At 44.2% G+C, this 17,234-nt stretch overlaps 1 protein-coding gene across 7 annotated transcripts in view; it reads left to right on the top strand.

Annotated features, from left to right (window-relative positions):
* Positions 1-17,234, top strand: part of LOC139820439 (serine/threonine-protein phosphatase 2B catalytic subunit 2) — an 83,245-nt gene that overhangs the window by 28,427 nt on the left and 37,584 nt on the right. For all 7 annotated transcript variants that reach the window (XM_071790712.1, XM_071790713.1, XM_071790714.1 and 4 more), the window contains exons 4-5: positions 6,101-6,212; positions 11,529-11,674. In XM_071790712.1, coding sequence (XP_071646813.1) covers positions 6,101-6,212; positions 11,529-11,674 — 258 coding nt within the window. The remainder of the gene's footprint in view (positions 1-6,100; positions 6,213-11,528; positions 11,675-17,234) is intronic.

Below are 17,234 nucleotides of genomic sequence, written 5' to 3' on the forward strand. Positions count from 1 at the left end.
TAATTTTTGACGCATGTCAACAGACGATATTGCTTAAGGAATCAATATTTTGCTTACTTTACTTGAATCTCATTTTTAAAGTTTGATTTTTTGTCAGAGACCTTTTTATTTAAATTTAACGACTAGACAGTTCCGTTGGAACAAATACTCCTTAGATTTTCTCGAATAGAGAGTCTTTATTTTGAGTATACAGAACGCAATAGTCAAGAGAGGGAGACTCGTATGTACAAATGCACGTACAATGCATTTGTTACCCGGAAGTATTGCGCTCGGAAGTATTCTCCTGAATGTAATTTCGAAGCATGCGCGAATAATCAACTTTGATCCGACACGAGTAGTCTATTTTGCGAGATAAAATTTCGTCACGGGCGAGTACGCTTCATGTCGAGCATAATGCAATATTTCGTCGCGCCACTCGGAACAAGAAAATGCGCGAGAGGAGACTTCGAAGTGTAGCGAGAGCGGCATCTTGAGTGGCGCTCCTCTCGCGACGCTCTCTCGCATCCCGGGGAATTTTTACGCTGTGGAAGTAACGAACAATTTCCTTTCGCGAATTTCCGAAAGGCAGGGGAGAAACTATAAAGTTTTAGTGCGATCGCGCTCTAAACCGCGCGATACACAAGAATGCAATTTCGCTGCGACGACGCGTAGATATCTCGAACAGGATACAATTTCTATTTTTGGAGGAAGTCAATGGTACGACATGCAAGTATTCAACATTGTGTGTGTGAGATCGTATAGCTTTTGTATATTTTAAAGATGTACCTTATATCGTTTCTTGGGAATTTATTCGTCTTTCTTAATTTACTCAAAATAAGACACAGTTCTAATAATTTTTATTTTTAATAAAACAATCAGAAAAGCTCTGAATATGAACGATAGATTACAGAAAATAAGGGCTAATAAAAGCAGGATATAGAGTGCGAAAAAGTCTATTCTTGACCATTAAAAATACATTTGTGTTGTGTAATCTTTTATTTGTAATCTCATTCATTGATTTATTTAAAAAAAAATAGGCAACATATTTGCGAAATATAATTTTCAACTTGTACCGAAAGCGCACCATTATTTTACCACAACAATCTCTACCGTGTGCAAAAATTTACGGAAGAAATAGGGGACAATCCAATATTGTACATTGTATTACACGTGGTGCGCTGCGTGTACCCAAGATTTAAATATATTCTCCGCGAAGTACATTTCACAAGGCAGCGCGCGGGCAAGATGGCTCCTTTTAAGAAAATCTCTTGATATATTCCGCGGCTGCCGTTATTCAGATCAAGATGCGTCTTCGTAGATTCCCTGAATAATGCAAGGCGCAGCATGTTGTCGTTGTGAAGCGCGCACGGATGCCGTCAGATTTATGACGCACGCGAACGAATGTCGGCGGTTCAAAGCTGTACGCGAATTACTGTTTCCAATCAAACTGATGGACCGAACATAATGGAATCTTTTAAAATCGACTGATATATTCGCAAACAAAAATTCGCAAACATAAAATAATATTACATGCAGTAAGTAATACCTATAGAGTCAGTAATAACAATCATGCACAGGAACGTTCTTTTCGTTTAAATCGCTACTCGAAAGCCTCATTTTTATAAATATTAATAACGTTATTAATTACTACTCTACATTGTATTTTCCCCGCTTTCTTCATTAACTTCATACCCGACAAAAGAAACGAAAATAAAATATTGTTTGTCTGATGATTGTTGGAGACTGTATAGTTATTTTCTTCGTTCGCGGAACTAACGCGAGATTTCTCGGCAATGCCAGCAATGCTCCTTTTCTCGGAGGATAATTTTGCTGTGGCGCACGAGCAGTTGCGGATTCGATTGTATTTACGACTGTGCATTACGTGGGGGCCGATCTATCTACGGGAGACACGAGAGATGGAGCGTAGCACTCCCTCTCATTCTCTCTCTCTCTCTCCTTATTTTACGGCACGATATTCGAGAGCGGGGAATATCTCGCGGAGAAAATGGACCGCCTTCGCGTCCGCTGGTAAATGGTATTATAAATCGGTCGGAGCCGCGTGCGCTCCGGTATGAAAGAGGTTTCTGTCGCGCGGCTGCTCGCGCTCGGAGGATGCTCAATCCTTCAAGGATGCTCCGTTCGATGGCTCGCGCGCTCGCGGAGAAAGGATCCGTTCCGCGTTTTAAGAGGATATGTCAGCGATGCACAGGTACGCAGCTGCGCGATGCGAATACCGTGGTACCTGTGTATGTACATGTATATTCCTCTGTGTGTGTATGTGTGTGTTTGTACATGACACACACGTGATAGCGATACGTTAAATCTCCGTGAGATCGATATTCTACCTCCGATCCCGATGCCTCCTCCAACGGGCAAATCCGAAGTCTTTTCTCTGACGTTCGACGGAAACCTTTCGCTTCTGATTATTCCAGGAGATGTCGGGAGATGGATACAAAGAGGTAGAATCCGAGTTTAAAGAGAAGACGCGGACACGCTCACGAGAGCAAGTTCCATCCTCCATGATTGTTCGTTTGAAAATCTTATTCCGTGTACTCTCGAAAATCACATCCTCGCTACAAAGAGGTTTCCTTCAAATTTTCTCGAGTAATTTCTCGCGTTTGTAAGAAAGCATAATTGTGCAACTTAGAATATCGAATACAAAAAAGAGTGAATTATTGAATTCGATTAAAAATTCGTAGATATACTCCTTGTATTTAATTTCAGTTTTTTATTACATTTTGTACATCTTGTTTTGATAGCGATATAAATTCGATATATAGACGTTCAATAATCATTCATTTAACAAAGGCGTCCCTTTATTGCGTCGAGGATCTCAAGTGATATTGAAGGGGCAAGGAATCGATATCAAAATTCTTATTGAGAAGATCCTTGAAAGAATGGCCAAGAAATTATGAAAACATTGAGAAATGTTTACGAAGATAAAGCAGCGTGTTTCTAAGTAGTACAAATCTTTGTTGAGTTGAAAAAAGAAGTTTCAATCGGCATCTCGACTGGTATTTTAATTGAAGAGTTTCAAGAGTATCACTCAGCGGGGGGGAGGGACATCGTTGGAGTATAAACGTGAAAGGATTCTCCGCCTTGAAGAAGATATGATTAATTTGGACGAATGAACTGCTCGAGTTTGAGTTTAAAGAAGAAGAAAAAAAGTTATAATCTCGTGTACGAACTTGATTGTCAAGCCACGTGTGTGCGTTTCGCGCAATCGCCGTGTAAGGAGGGAACGGATAATCCGATGCGGAGAGGACGGAGAGCGCGTCCGATCGCGAGCGAGCCGCGGCAGAATCTGAAGGACGAGCGCGTTATTTCGTTACAATGCCAATGAGGGCCCTCGCGTGTAATTATAGCGGCCGGGGCAAGGCGAGAGCGAGCAGCCGCTCCGTTGGCTTCGCAAAGGGACGGCTGGAGGAAGGGCCGCGGGACGGAGGGGGACGCGAGGGGGAGGACGACGGTAGACAGTCGATCGGGTCAGCGGGGAGAAAATAATTGACCTCGAAAGTCTAAGAAAAAAAATTGCCTGGCGCCCTAGCTTTTACGGGTAGACGGGCGCGCGCGAGGATTTATCTCTCTCTCTCTCTCTCTCTCTCTCTCTCACTCTCTCGGAAGCGTGGCGTCATGCAAAATCGAAAAAACCGGGGTGTATCCGATACCCACCGCTGACGTTCTAACCGTCGTCGCCACGATCCTGTGAGACGCGAGAGAGCGGGAGATAAATATCCTATGTAACCAAACGTGTGACATTTCTTTCCCTCCTACTCCACCGGAGCGGAGCCGCGGCGCGCGATGTTGGCAGTTCCATGATATCGATTTGATGCACAAAGGTTAAACGTTCCGGTCCAGCGGTTTCAATCGCAATCACATCTGTTTCACCTTACGTAAGACTACGGTGGAATATTTTTCAACTTTTTCTCGGAAATTTCCCCTCTTTTACGGTCTGCAATCGTGAAAGACTGAAAAGGGCTTCTCGGCGGCTATCCCAACCCACGATGGGTTGAACGAAAATTAACTTTTCAAAGGAGAAAAATTGATTTCAGAATGAATAACATTGTGTTAATTTACATTTTACCTTTAAGTACGAATGCACAGAATATATATTTCGTCGAAAAGACGTGCTTTCCTCGAACTACGGTTTCTTTGACTTTTGACTCGATCTTTAAAAAATGAAGGAATACGATTGGTTTTTTTTCTTACAAACAATATAAACGATCGAAAATGTAGTATTTTTTAAAATTAAATTTTCGAGTTGCTGATAGATAAAAATCTATTCTGCAGACAGTTCCAAGATTATTTTATTATACGTTAATTCAATATCTAGTCTATATCTCTGAAATACCCAACGTCGAACATTTTCTGATTCCATCAAAATTCTCAATTCGGTCGAAATTGGTAAAAAAAAATTCGCAGATTAAAGAAAGCGCGTTTGATGCGACACACTTTGCATATAGATGATATCAAGACGTGCGGATTGTTCGAGATCGAATTTTCCACGGCGCGAGAAAATTGTCAACGGACACGCGGTGTCTGTAAAAGCTTTAATCCGCATTGTTCGTGCGCAATTAAGCCTGTTTAAAACCTGCCGCGTCACCCGTGATTATTAAACAGCCGCGTACAACGAATACGCGGGGACACAAATGTTAGCCGCATAAAAGGGTCGCGACGGGATCGCGCCCTGCCCCTTTCCACCTTTCCACGTTTCCCACCCGAAACCGTGTTGAAGCTAATGGAGTCGTCATTACGCCCGCCACATTCGAGCGAGCGAGCTAATTAGCGCGGACACAAAATTCGTGCGAAATCCGGTCCGTTCGTTAGCAACCGGCCATTGCCAATTTAATGCGGGTCAGTGGTCCGTGTATTACAATGAATAATATTAATTAGTGATGCATTCGCGCGTAACGCACCTCGCTTCGATAACAGCCGAATTCCGACGATCGCAATCGCTCCGGCAAAGGGAAGCTTGAAATTCGAACTTTAATTCCGCGATCATAATCGACAGGCAAGCCTGTAATTGACATATCTATATATATATACATATATATGTATATATATATATTTTATATCCTTTATATCTTTGTTATTTTATAACACGTAGTTAATAACATCTTATATTTTTCCCGCAGTGTTTGTAGTTTCGTACGATTTATTATTTTCGTGTTATTATTTTCTCCTGAAAACAATAACGACCTTTCGGCGAGCAATTATCGCGTTCGCTAAATAATTTTCATCTTGTGTATACAATACGCGTGCAGCCTCGTGCTAACTGCGCAGTACACGTTTTTATCGCGTACACGAAATGCAAGCCAAATGCAAGTCACGGCTTTCGCTACCCGATTCATTTTTGCGAGATGAGAGAACCGTTGGTAAGATTTTCGTTGCCAAGATATTCCACCTTTATAAGCGCGCTTCACGTTCGGGATTATTAATGGCATCGTTGTCATTGAGAAAGAGAGAGAGACAAAGAGAGAGAGGGGGGGGGGAAGAAGTTGCGACTTTGGTTCGTCTCTCTTCGACCGATGCACCGATTAATAGCGCGTTAAATTACGGAGAGAATCTCGCGAGGTCCGAATGCATTCTGCGATGCAATCTGCCGGCAGCGGGTCGCTCGAAATTCACGTCGACACGGAAGTTCTGCAATTAAAGCCGGAGGAATGCCGATCAGACCGGGGGGGATCTTCGAGCGATTGAAGCCGCTCGATGGAGACTAACGAATTGTTTCGATTTAATTGGAGGATCGCGATATGCAGAGCACAGTCGCGAGTTAGTTTGAATGTTTATGACTTTGACGGCTGTCCCATTTCTCCTTGTAAAGCATTCTTCGTCGTTTGAGCGAACGTTACCATAGGCTTGTTGGACATTACTGATCGTTTATCGAAAATTCATTGATGTGGTTCAGCTTATTAATAGACTGTTTATCAATAAATTTATTTTACGATTTAATCTTTGTATGATTATGAAAGACAATTCTGACATTAGACATTAACAACGCTTTGTTCAAGGCATATAGTTTAAAAAAATATTTATTTTGAGATATATTACGTCGATCATATTATGTATGATATATGTATGATGACCTGGCTAACGCCTACTCTGTTCGTTTCTGTTTCAGTGCGTATTGTACCTGTGGGCGCTGAAACTGTGCCATCCCACAACACTTTTTCTCCTCAGAGGTAACCACGAGTGCCGTCATCTCACGGAATACTTCACATTTAAGCAGGAATGTAAGTAATCTCCCTTTCGGGCAGTTAAACTCTCCTCATATTCGTAATTACAATTTCTAAAAATATCCCGTAAATGAGCAGTTTTACAACCTAATGAAAACCGCGAGTCTTTTTCTTGTTCCTTAAAACATTTGCAAGCAAGAAAGACCATCCGGTCTTTCTCTCTCCGATTTAGAAATATTTATTTCTCGTGTCATTGAATCTTTTACGTTGCCGCGTGCTTTTTAGCCGTGGCCCGCTTTTGCTTCGCGTCGTAATAAGATATTATTTCCTGTTTAATAATTCGCGACTTGGATTAAGTTCTCCGCCATGTTAGTTACGGCAGGGTGTTGCCTCGTAAGATGAATTAAGCTAAGCGCTGCAGCGAAATTTATGCGACTCATCTACATCTACTTTGGCGCCCGACATATGCGTGTGTCATAAAGTCATAACTAGGCTTTAAACAATATAGCTTTCATGAGAAAAAACCGACAGCCGAATAAAAATTATAAGACGCGACAGCGTGTGCACGTTTCGAAGACAAACATATTTACAACGAGTAAACGTAATGTGAATAATTCATAGATTGTCTCGTAAATGTTAATATATCGCATTGCATATTAATACAGTAAAATAAACTATCCTCATCCATAAATATTAGACCCTAAATTTAGATGTATATAGAGGAAAATATTGTTTTGTAGAATATTGTGTAAATATTGGGAATACATCTGACCTAATTAACAGAATTCGCAATGAAGCTAATTTATGTTGTTATTCTTTACATGTTTTTATAGCTCTATATTTTGCTAGTCTACAAATAGTTAATTATTCTACAATTTGCATCCCTTATACCTATTTTTTCGCTCTACATACTAAAGGAGATTACCCCGTTCTTCAAATAAATAAAATTGGAAAATTGTGTTACGAAAATTCTCTGGAACTAATAAAATACGTCACGTTTATGCTACGTAATAACGATACAAATGTTATAGAAAAAAGCTGCAGTAACGAGACTCGATCGTAACGATAACTCGTGTTGCGTGTGCAATATCGACCTTGTGACCCGCGCGTGTCCCCTCGGTCTTTCGTTCACGTCGTACCCCACGTCGGATAAGTTACGAGATCGTAAACCGCCGGACGTCGCAAGCGCGCGTTATATTTGCCCGAACGGGCAGGGATACGCTCCGCACACTCCACGATTCTCTCCTCTCTTATTGTCTCGCTTAAGTTCAAGTTTGCTCGCAACCGGCGAGCTTCCGGGATTACATTAATCGCGGGAGTTTACGTCACGTTACGTGGGCTCTCTGCCCACCGTGGTGCAATGTATACACGCGGACACCAGAAAATCCAGATTTGCGGCGTGTTTAACGTCGGACGCAGCTGCTCTCGTCTCACATCCTCCCGTTTACATATACGCCGACAAGTGTGATCGCGACGTACGAAAAAAATCGAGCGATCGAGACGCATCTCCGCACGATTCGACGCGTTTAATTCGCTCTTTCCGCATAATCGCGGACGGGCCCCGACGTCCGCCCGCATCATCATCACGCGAGGATATCGCGTCGTGTATTACGACCGCGTTTCCGTCCCGTCGCTCGCATCGTAAATGTTACAACGACGCGACCGAGGAAACCGAGAGACGGAGAGAGCGAGGGCGCCTCGCAAATACTTGCAGGTTGACCTAGTATCGGACAATTTTCCGCGATCGATACACTTTTCCGCGAGACGCCGCCGGCTTCTCTGCTGCGCGAGTTCCCGAGCTATGCGTCGCGAGGGGATGCACCGCTGACGTCTTTGCGACGACAGGCCCGAAGGAGCAGTATTTTTCGAGACTTACATACGTTTCTCCGATTCGGCTAGTAGTTGCTGACTAATTAATGTATCAGTAATTTATCACACAGAAAAGATATCGAGTCAATTTATTTTTAGAGACCGAGAAATAATATATCACATTTTACCGGCGACGTATTAATATCTTCCAAGTATAAATCCGCCCGTCGTCCTAATGATAGTTTGATTACGAGCGTCGGACATAAACTCGTATAGCGTTCTTAACCGGCTCTAAGAACGTTTTATGTGTTATTAAACGGTTTACGTTGCCCCATTGTATCTCGTCGCTCCGCTCTCGCTTCCCTGCCGTTGCCTTTATATTCCACGCTCGCAGCTCCTATTATTATTGCAAAACGTAAAAAGCTGAACTCGTGAACGTCAAGAGGGGACGATGCATTTTCGTGCACTCTCATGCCCGGGGCCTCGTTTTGAAGAACAGTTCTAATTTCCTCCTACATCCAGAACCGGCGGTAACATCATTTCCGCTCGCGATATTAAGCGAAATGCGAGCCACCCGCGCGGAGGAGGGGGGAGGTTTCGCCCGACAAAAAAATCGCTCGCGCTCGCGCACGCACCGCGACCCCGATTCCACGCGCGTTTAATAACCGCGATAACCGCGAAAATCCCTGTGCTGCGCGTGCACACGATGCCAGCCGGCGCTTTAATCATCGTTTTAACGGAGCTTTCGCCGTGCATTTATTGGCGGGGCGTTTGTGAGCCCCGCGGGGGTCGGCGCGTGAGGGTGTGCCCTCCCGCTCGCGTATATCCGCGCGTTTCTCTGCATTTTCTTCTTTTTCGCAGCCGCCTATTTACGCCGGCCTAGTTACCCGCCGCTATTATACCGGCATTCACGTGCCGACCGATCGAGAAAATTGCGATTATCTCCAGCAGCTCCGAGCTTTTCCTCGCGATGCGAAGTCGCGATAGCACGCTCGCGCAAAAACGGGAGTACATAGCAATTCTCCCTTTTTTTTTCCCTCCCTCTTTAAAACGAAGGCAGCACACAGAAATTTAACCTCCGAGACCCGATAACTCTCGGGAGTATCGTGCACATTTATTTTTTTCGTAACCAAGGTAATCGTAGCTATCGTATAGCGCATTGTGGATTACAATAACGCGGGGAAGCTCCGTCTTTATCGCACCTTTATCTAAAACGCGGGTATATAATATTGTAAAAATGCAGCAGGTCGCGATAATATATCGCGCTCGTGCGACCCTACCCCGCATTTTTCCCCCCCGACGTTTTTCCAACGTTCGCCGCGCGCACACATTTTTCTGCCAATTCGGGTAACAATGACGCGAGAAAAATGTAGCGCGCTTAACCGTGACGTATAGAGAAGTTCGATACCAGTTCTATCAAGATAAATGCGCGGTTGCTCCTTGCCGCCGTATATATCTCGTATATCTCTCAAATACATCATTTTTACCACACCGTGTCTAGCGTAATATACGGGTGATGCGGCTCCCCGATCTCGTATGGAAATCTTAGAATAAATAAAGCTGCGAATTTCAAAAAGCTTCTGCCTTTGCAAAATTATTTAGAATTATATTTCTAATACTAAAATATTATATTTTATTATATATTCTTTATATTTAATTGTAATCTATATGAATACGGTCCTTATTTCGTGCTTCTTTGTTCATCAGGAGCGCGTTATTATGCGATTGTCTATCTCTATTGCATCCGCGCTTCTTCTGACTCCCTTTCGCAATACCCTTTCGCGACGCTGGAAACTAACGATCGCGCTTCCTGAAGGTCGCATGCCGGAGCTCGAGCTCGAGAAACGCATTATTCCGAGCGATCTTGTCGCTCGCGCGCTTTTCGCATGCAAGAAAGCCGGGACGCGATGGCCGCGCGCCAAGATCGTCGCGGCGCGGTGTCGTTTCGAAATGGACCTCGTTGCCAAAAACGATCGTTTGTCCACGAACGCGGTGGACGACGAGAGCGGATGCGCATTTAATTCGCCGGCGATTTCGCCAAAATCGTCATTTTTGTCGCGGCGCGCGGGGTGTGTTCCGCGTTAATGGTCACGGGTATAAAACAAAATGCTCCCTGCGGAAATCAGTTGTCGTTGCATACGAATGGGTTACAATATATATTTTCTATTTATATATCTTCTAGTTATAGGTAGGCAGCGAGAGTTCTGTTCGACAATCTCTGGTTAAATTATTTATTTGGGACTCCTTTTAATCGTCCTCAATTAATCGAATTTTTATATTATTTGTAACTAATTTTGCTTCTCTTATTATCTGTCTTGTCGACTTAATTATGATACTGTACTCGGCGAGTTTTTTTCTAGACATCTCAATGGTACGTCTTTCTTTATCTCTCTCTCGTTTAATAATCTCGAGACATGAGAGCTTCGCCCCCGAGCGCGTCCTTGGACGCGATATTACGGACGGCCTGCCTCGCAATACTTCAATCCGTAACCCCAAAGAGGCACCCACGTCCGCCAGCCGGGTCATTCATTTGCGAGATCTCCGTGAAGGTCCTCGAGCGGCAACCTCGGGCGACGATCCGTTTAGCTTCCAGCGCCGACAAATCTCTATCCTGCCGAGATTACTCCGCTTTATTGGTAGGAAATCCTTTTTGTGCGTCACCTCGAACACGGCGATACGACGATCCTTCCGTCTACGTAGTAAATACAAGTTGTTTCACGTCAATTTCCGAGGTTACGCTTAACAAGAAACGTGTCAGAAACAGAGAGCGACGGCTCGAGAGGATCTTCTGACGAAATCCTTCTGAGAGTTAAAGTTTTACAATTTTCATGTGAAGCAGCGTCATACGAGTTAGTTATAAAAGTAATCAGAACTTGGAATCGAAAGAAAAAAGAGGAAGAAAGAGAAAACACGGGGTTTACCCGTACCGTAGGATCGGTCCGTTTTACCCCTAGAAATGAGACAAACAATTACCCAACCGCCCCGGCTTATTTGCGGGCAGAGCGGTTTATCGCTCGCGCGAGCCGGGCAGCAGGCTGTCGGCTGCACTCGGTGGGACACGGCGAGAGGAGAGCCGCGCGAGGAGAGAGATGCGCTGCGAAATTTCGAGGAACACAGAACAGGCGTGGACGACCAGGCGGCGCGAGTCCTTCGTAACTCCTGGAGAGTATCCATTATTCTGCGAGGACTGCGGCAGCGCGACGTAAAATAGAGCTCTCCGCCGTCCTTTTTACGGCTCGTTCACGGAACGGTCCATGGCCGACTATGCGTGTTTCATCTCGCTTGTCTCAGGGTTTTCCCTCACGACTCTCTCGCGTCGCCTTTATTCCCCTCTCCATCTCCGGTCTTTTCGTCCAACGGCGGATTAGACGTGTCGGCTCCCGATCTCCGTGTTCCCGTCTGAAAGCGCGCCCGCATAAAGGTGGCCGAAATAAGCAGCTTCCTCGACACAATTGTATATACGGTCGTCGTAACACTGATAGGAACCAAAATCCATTCGTAACGCAGAATGAAGTGCTAATCTGTTATTTTAACCTTGGATCTTTTTCCTCTTTCTGCTTTCAGGTAAAATAAAATACTCCGAGAGGGTGTACGACGCGTGCATGGATGCCTTCGACTGTTTGCCGCTCGCCGCCCTCATGAACCAACAGTTCCTTTGCGTACACGGCGGCCTGTCGCCGGAAATTCACAATTTAGAAGACATTCGCAAAGTAAGTAAATTCTTTACGCGCTCCGGTCTCACCGCGTGCTCGTGTCCACGATCTCCTTGAACATTTTAATATACTGTATTAAAATTTAAGCGAATCCGTGACTGCGAAGTTACGTTATTGTACAAAATTAACATTTCACATTAAAATATAAGCGCTTTCGAGATAAGAGGAGCTTTGAAAGCTTCTCATCGATATTTATTTCTCGCGATACCTCCCAGTATATCTCCGATCGAAACTTTTCCCGGATAATTTTCGCGGAAAACTTCAAAGTATCTTTCGACAATGTTCAATCAATTTAAACTTGTCGAGATCGCTTTTTCGCTATTTGACTTTTCGCGAACTTTCGTCGGGGGAGGCCGAGAGTCACGAAAACCATCTGGGACGACGCGCCGCGCGTCTTAATGAGGCGCGATCGTTGATAATTGCGTTTACTCCTCGCACCCACTTCCTTCGGGTGAATTAGCCTTGATATTATTTCTCGTAATCTCGTGCCGAGGCCAATCGTTCGATCGGCGGAGAGTCCAATGACACTCCGCCGCGCCGGAAGCGAACCAGGGAGAGCACCGACGTGCTGCCACCTGCTCTATCGATCCATCCACCTACGCCTTTTACCTTCCCGCATTGCGTGCGGCACACACGGGCGTGCGTGCGGTGCACGCGTTCTCCCGATCACACGCGCGCGTCCGCGAGCAGCTCTCGCGCCTCGAGCCTCGAGCACTCTCGTCTCGCCGTTTCTAGCGATCGTCGTACTCGTATTCGCGTCCCGATTCCCGCAGATAAACGATAAAATAGGTATCCGCTCGCGTATGCGGAATGGGACGCGTTAAATATAGCCGGGGTGCAAACGCGCGATCGTCTGGACGCGCGTTTCAAGGCGAAAGCGGCTGCAATTATTTTCCAGCGCTTTCGGAGCGCTCTCTTTATCGTTGTAATTATATGCCAACGCGACTTTCGTCGCGCCGACAAGGATCGATCATCGACAGAATTGTCAACGATGTCTAACTGCCGCTCAACGTTATTGCCGGCATTATTTTATTCTTGTACGCCAATGCACACACGTGTTTGATCGTGCGTTAAATATCCGATGGATATAGATTCTACTCGCCATATTTATTCTGCGAAAATTGTCGCTAGGTAAATAATTCTATCGACTCGGCGATCATGCCTGTCATATCGCGCAGCGTCAAAGCGACGATAAACGGGAAACAGATTTGCTTCTTTCTTGAGATTTCTTGAACTCTCGTGTCGCGCGTGCGTTCCGTCCGAGAGCTCCCGCGTCTCCCCCACGTTTCGCGTATCGCGTTTCACGCTGGCAATCGAAATTTTCGAGTGACACCTCGTATTTCCCCAGCTATCGACATCCCGGCTTCGCCGTCCGACACGTCCGAGAGAGAGAGAGAGAGAGAGAGAGAGAGAGAGAGAAAGAAAAAGACGACGGGAAGCGATGGTGCAGTTTCGTATTTCGTCGCGCTCGTAAAAATTCACGCTATTTTCATATTATCGAAGCCCGTGGATCTCGCCCGCTCGCCAGGCGAGCATCCCGTTGAGTTTTCTCGACGCGCAGCTGCCCGGGATCTCTCGTCTCGTTTCGGGGCGTTCCGCTTTTACGTCCGAGATACTACCCTCGTAAAGATACACGGCGTTTCGAGAGATAGCGGCCGGACTCGAATGAAAGAGAGAGAAAGAGAGAGAGAAACGGGGAGATCCGGAACGAATGAAAGAACGTGGCGATCTCGCTTAACGATCGACGGATCTCGCGGTGCCCCGGTCGGCGTCTCCGGTTTAATTAGGAGAAACGACACGCGATTACAATGCGGCGCTGTAAAACGACGCGGATTAATCCCTCCCGACTATTCCGGCAATTTGCAACGCGTGACATGTCCGGAATAAAAATTCTTGAGCGGAAACGCGCCTCGATTCTGCCCGCGAGAACTGCGGGCGAAATATAATGAGGAATATTGCGCGGATGTAAACCGATTGCGCGGGACCGCGTGGAAAGATTTGTCTTCCGGCGTTCAATTAGGATAATCTAGTTTCCTCCAGGATAAACTTGAGGAAATGAATCATGCAATTATTATCGTTCAACTGCTAACGCTCAACGTACTGGAGAACATCTTGAAAGACGATAATAAATATCGCTCGCCCGCCGTGCAAAGTTTCCCCGAGAATTTATCATCCATATAAGTTCTAATCGCGCGGCTTCGACGATCTCCCCGTCACCGAGCGGAATTTCGAGTGCCGTGTTTTATTTCCGCGCGATTTTATTATCGCCGACGTTTCAGGACGTTTGATATGGAAATCGACAGTCCCGGTCGGACGATATCGCGAATCCTTTGAGAGCAAGAGCCCATAAAACGTGACCGTACGCGTTCTGCACCTTGGAAATGCTCCTCAGCGACGCTTTAACCTCCTTTCCGCTGCTTGCTATCCGGATAATCGTACTGAATCTTCGATCGTGACTCGCACGCACGCGGCGTCTCGGGGCGAGAAAGGAGAAGTGTGAGTGTGAGGTATTAAGATATTCGTTCGTTAACCTTCCTCGAGAACGGTAAATAAATCACAGGCGTATTTTTGGAGTGGCACGCATCCTAGTCTCGAAGACGTTAAATCGCGAGAGTAAATGTTTGCGTAAGCGTTGCGAATTGTTAAAATCCTACATGCGTGGTTTCGTCACAGCGTTTTATTAAAAAAAAAAAAAAAAAAAAACGGTGATTTTGCGAGAAGAAACACTTTTTACGCGTTGCACGTTTTCTTCAGGGAGAATCGGAGCGCGAAGAGGAGTTAATCGTTAACGACTTAGAGGATCCGCTGAAATGAACATCGTGAAACGATCGGCGTTAAATCTTGGAATCATGCAAGAGCCCGTAGATCTGCATTAAAGCCGTCCAATTTCGTATCGGTCGTGGCGCATTAGCTCCGTTTAATTTATGGGATTGGGGGTGGGGTAGGAAGGGAGAGGATAGGGGATCGTGCAGGGCGGCGCGTGCATTTTATCGGCTGAAAACTTGCGATTTATGCGATCGTGTTCCGGGGGCCGCTTTAAATAGCGAACTCGTGCTATCGCGGCCGCTATTAAGTTAATCGCCTTGCACGCCTCGCATGCGCGTGTATATGCACGTGTATGCGTGTCGCGGCGCGAACCCGCTTCAACGAGAGCAATAATAACAAATAGCGCGAGAGCAAAAAGAGCTCTCCCGCCGCGGCGGAGAGAGAGATACGAAGAACGCCGGGGCAATTTTGAAACGCGTCGACCCGGCATGCCATTTTGCTTCGGGGTGGCTTCTCGTCGAAGAAAAGGGGGAAATTGAGAAAATCTCACCGCAAAGTTTCCACTTTAATCAGAAACGCAATTAGTATGTATATACATAAGCGCCAAATACATTTATGTAGCGTAAAGGTAAAGTGCTCTAATGTGAAGAGATTTCCACAAATGTCGTATAAGAAGAAAAGATAACAAAGATAACTCGTATCTTCCATTGGGCTATATTATTTGAATGAATGAACCACTAGAATGCTTTTTCGCTCTATAATCAAAATATTACGTATCTATAATAAATCAAAATATTTATTCCATTTAGAAATCAGGTTTCCAATATGGGAATGGTATGTTACATCAAAAAATATTTTAAATAAGAAACGTCAGAAAGATTTATTATCGAAAATTGTAATATACATATATAAAAATACGTTTTAAAAACAATTACTAGATAAACTTCCAAAAATCATTTATATTCTATTTATGTATTCTTCGGTGAAAATGTTGTGAATAACTTAAAAATAAACATCTTTAAATAGATTTTTATCGATGAAAAAGATAGGCATGAAATGTTCGAATAAAGTCATATGTAGCAATTGAATATTTTCTTGTTTTTTTTTACATATTTACATAGCTAAATATAGACAGATTTGCAAATAAATTTTATGCATTAATTAATGTGATATTACAAAATATTTTTATTATATATCTTTTTATATTGACACGATTGTGGAGCTGAGATCATTCAAAATATTTTCACCGAAGAATACGTAAATAAGACGTGAATCGAGTTGGTTCTCAGAAGTTTATCCTAAATTTTCAAGCAATCTAACTTTTTTAGTAAAAATAAAGAACAGCATAAAATCTTTAGCTTACACAAGGTTTATTTAAAAAGTATCCGGATTTTATTTTTCTCCAGTTTGAGTACACGTCGTAAAAGATATATCCGTGCCTACAGCTACTGACAACGCTTTTAGAATCACAACAGAGAACTTCTTTTCTTTATAGTATTATGCTAAAAATGACGATCATTATCATTCGTTTGTTACTTCAGCGCATACCTATCCTTAGAGAAATTTTCTATAAAATTCAGAAGAGCTTCACTATTGCAATTTTTTCTAATATCACATATCAGACGGTTTCATCCCGCATCGCTGCCGTCGGATTATAAAATTGTAGATCATGTTTATAGAAATCCGAACCTGCATAATTTTCTGCTATTCATCTTACGGGTCCCAGTAGATAAACACGAAGCTATTCACGCATATAGCGCGCACGCACATGTAGGTTGTGAGATACAAATCGTTCCACAAACTACGTTCCATAAATATTTAAAAACTGACACGAGTATATACTTGTTTACTTCCGCGAGACGGCAAGTATTCGCGATTTCGCTCGCTGCTCCGATCGCGACGGACGTAAACGAGCCCTCGTGACATGCTTTCGCATTGAAAAAACCGCCGTGATCGAACGTAGGTGAGTGACATATCTGGCAATTAATAATTTTTCAAGGTTTCCCTTTTTCCCGCCCCCATTTCTACTTGAAAAGAATCGGCGCGACAAATAGAAAGAACAAAAGGCCGTCGTGCAACGAGCGTCATTGCACCAATCCTCTAACGATCGTTTCCGATTCCGCAGACATTACCGAAATCCCCGGAAACCGAGAAAAAGGTGATGTCTTTTAGAAACGTGGAAACGTGTCCAATGATGTAAGATTTTAGGAATCCTATTTCGTTAATACTACTGTAAATGCCATTGTTGATACTAATGCAAGTGCAAAACAAATATCTTTCCACATTGACATAAAAAATTATCTCGAGCGTTTCATAGATTTTTATTTATACTTTCTGCAGAATGATTTAACGCAGTAGGATCTCCAAATAATTTCAAAGCGTCCTGAGAAACAAAAACGGACATTGAAGAAAGGAGTAAGTGGAGGAGAGCTGTACTCTTCCAGATTACAGGCTATTTCTCGAGGGAGATCGCGCGATAGTTAACCCACTTCTTGCCCGTCCTTGTCCCATGATCGCCCCGCTTCTTTTCCGACGTGAACAATCGCGGAAAACGAGACTGTAGATACAACAGAGGAAGGGCGAAAGGGAGCGTGGAAGAAAATCGAAGTGAAACCGAAGAAATCTTCGCTCCTTCCTCCGATTCATTTATCGCGATTTAGTCGCGCTATTACGAGCGCTTTCGCCAACTCCTCCGGTTTCCCGAAATCGGAAAACGATCGGAAGTCGGTAATTGCAAGGACAAATGCTTACGGACAGCTTTTGTTTTTATTTTTACAAGAATTTTTAAGCG

The sequence above is a fragment of the Temnothorax longispinosus genome, chromosome 10, assembly GCF_030848805.1.
Source record: "Temnothorax longispinosus isolate EJ_2023e chromosome 10, Tlon_JGU_v1, whole genome shotgun sequence".
Taxonomy (NCBI): Eukaryota; Metazoa; Arthropoda; class Insecta; order Hymenoptera; family Formicidae; genus Temnothorax; species Temnothorax longispinosus.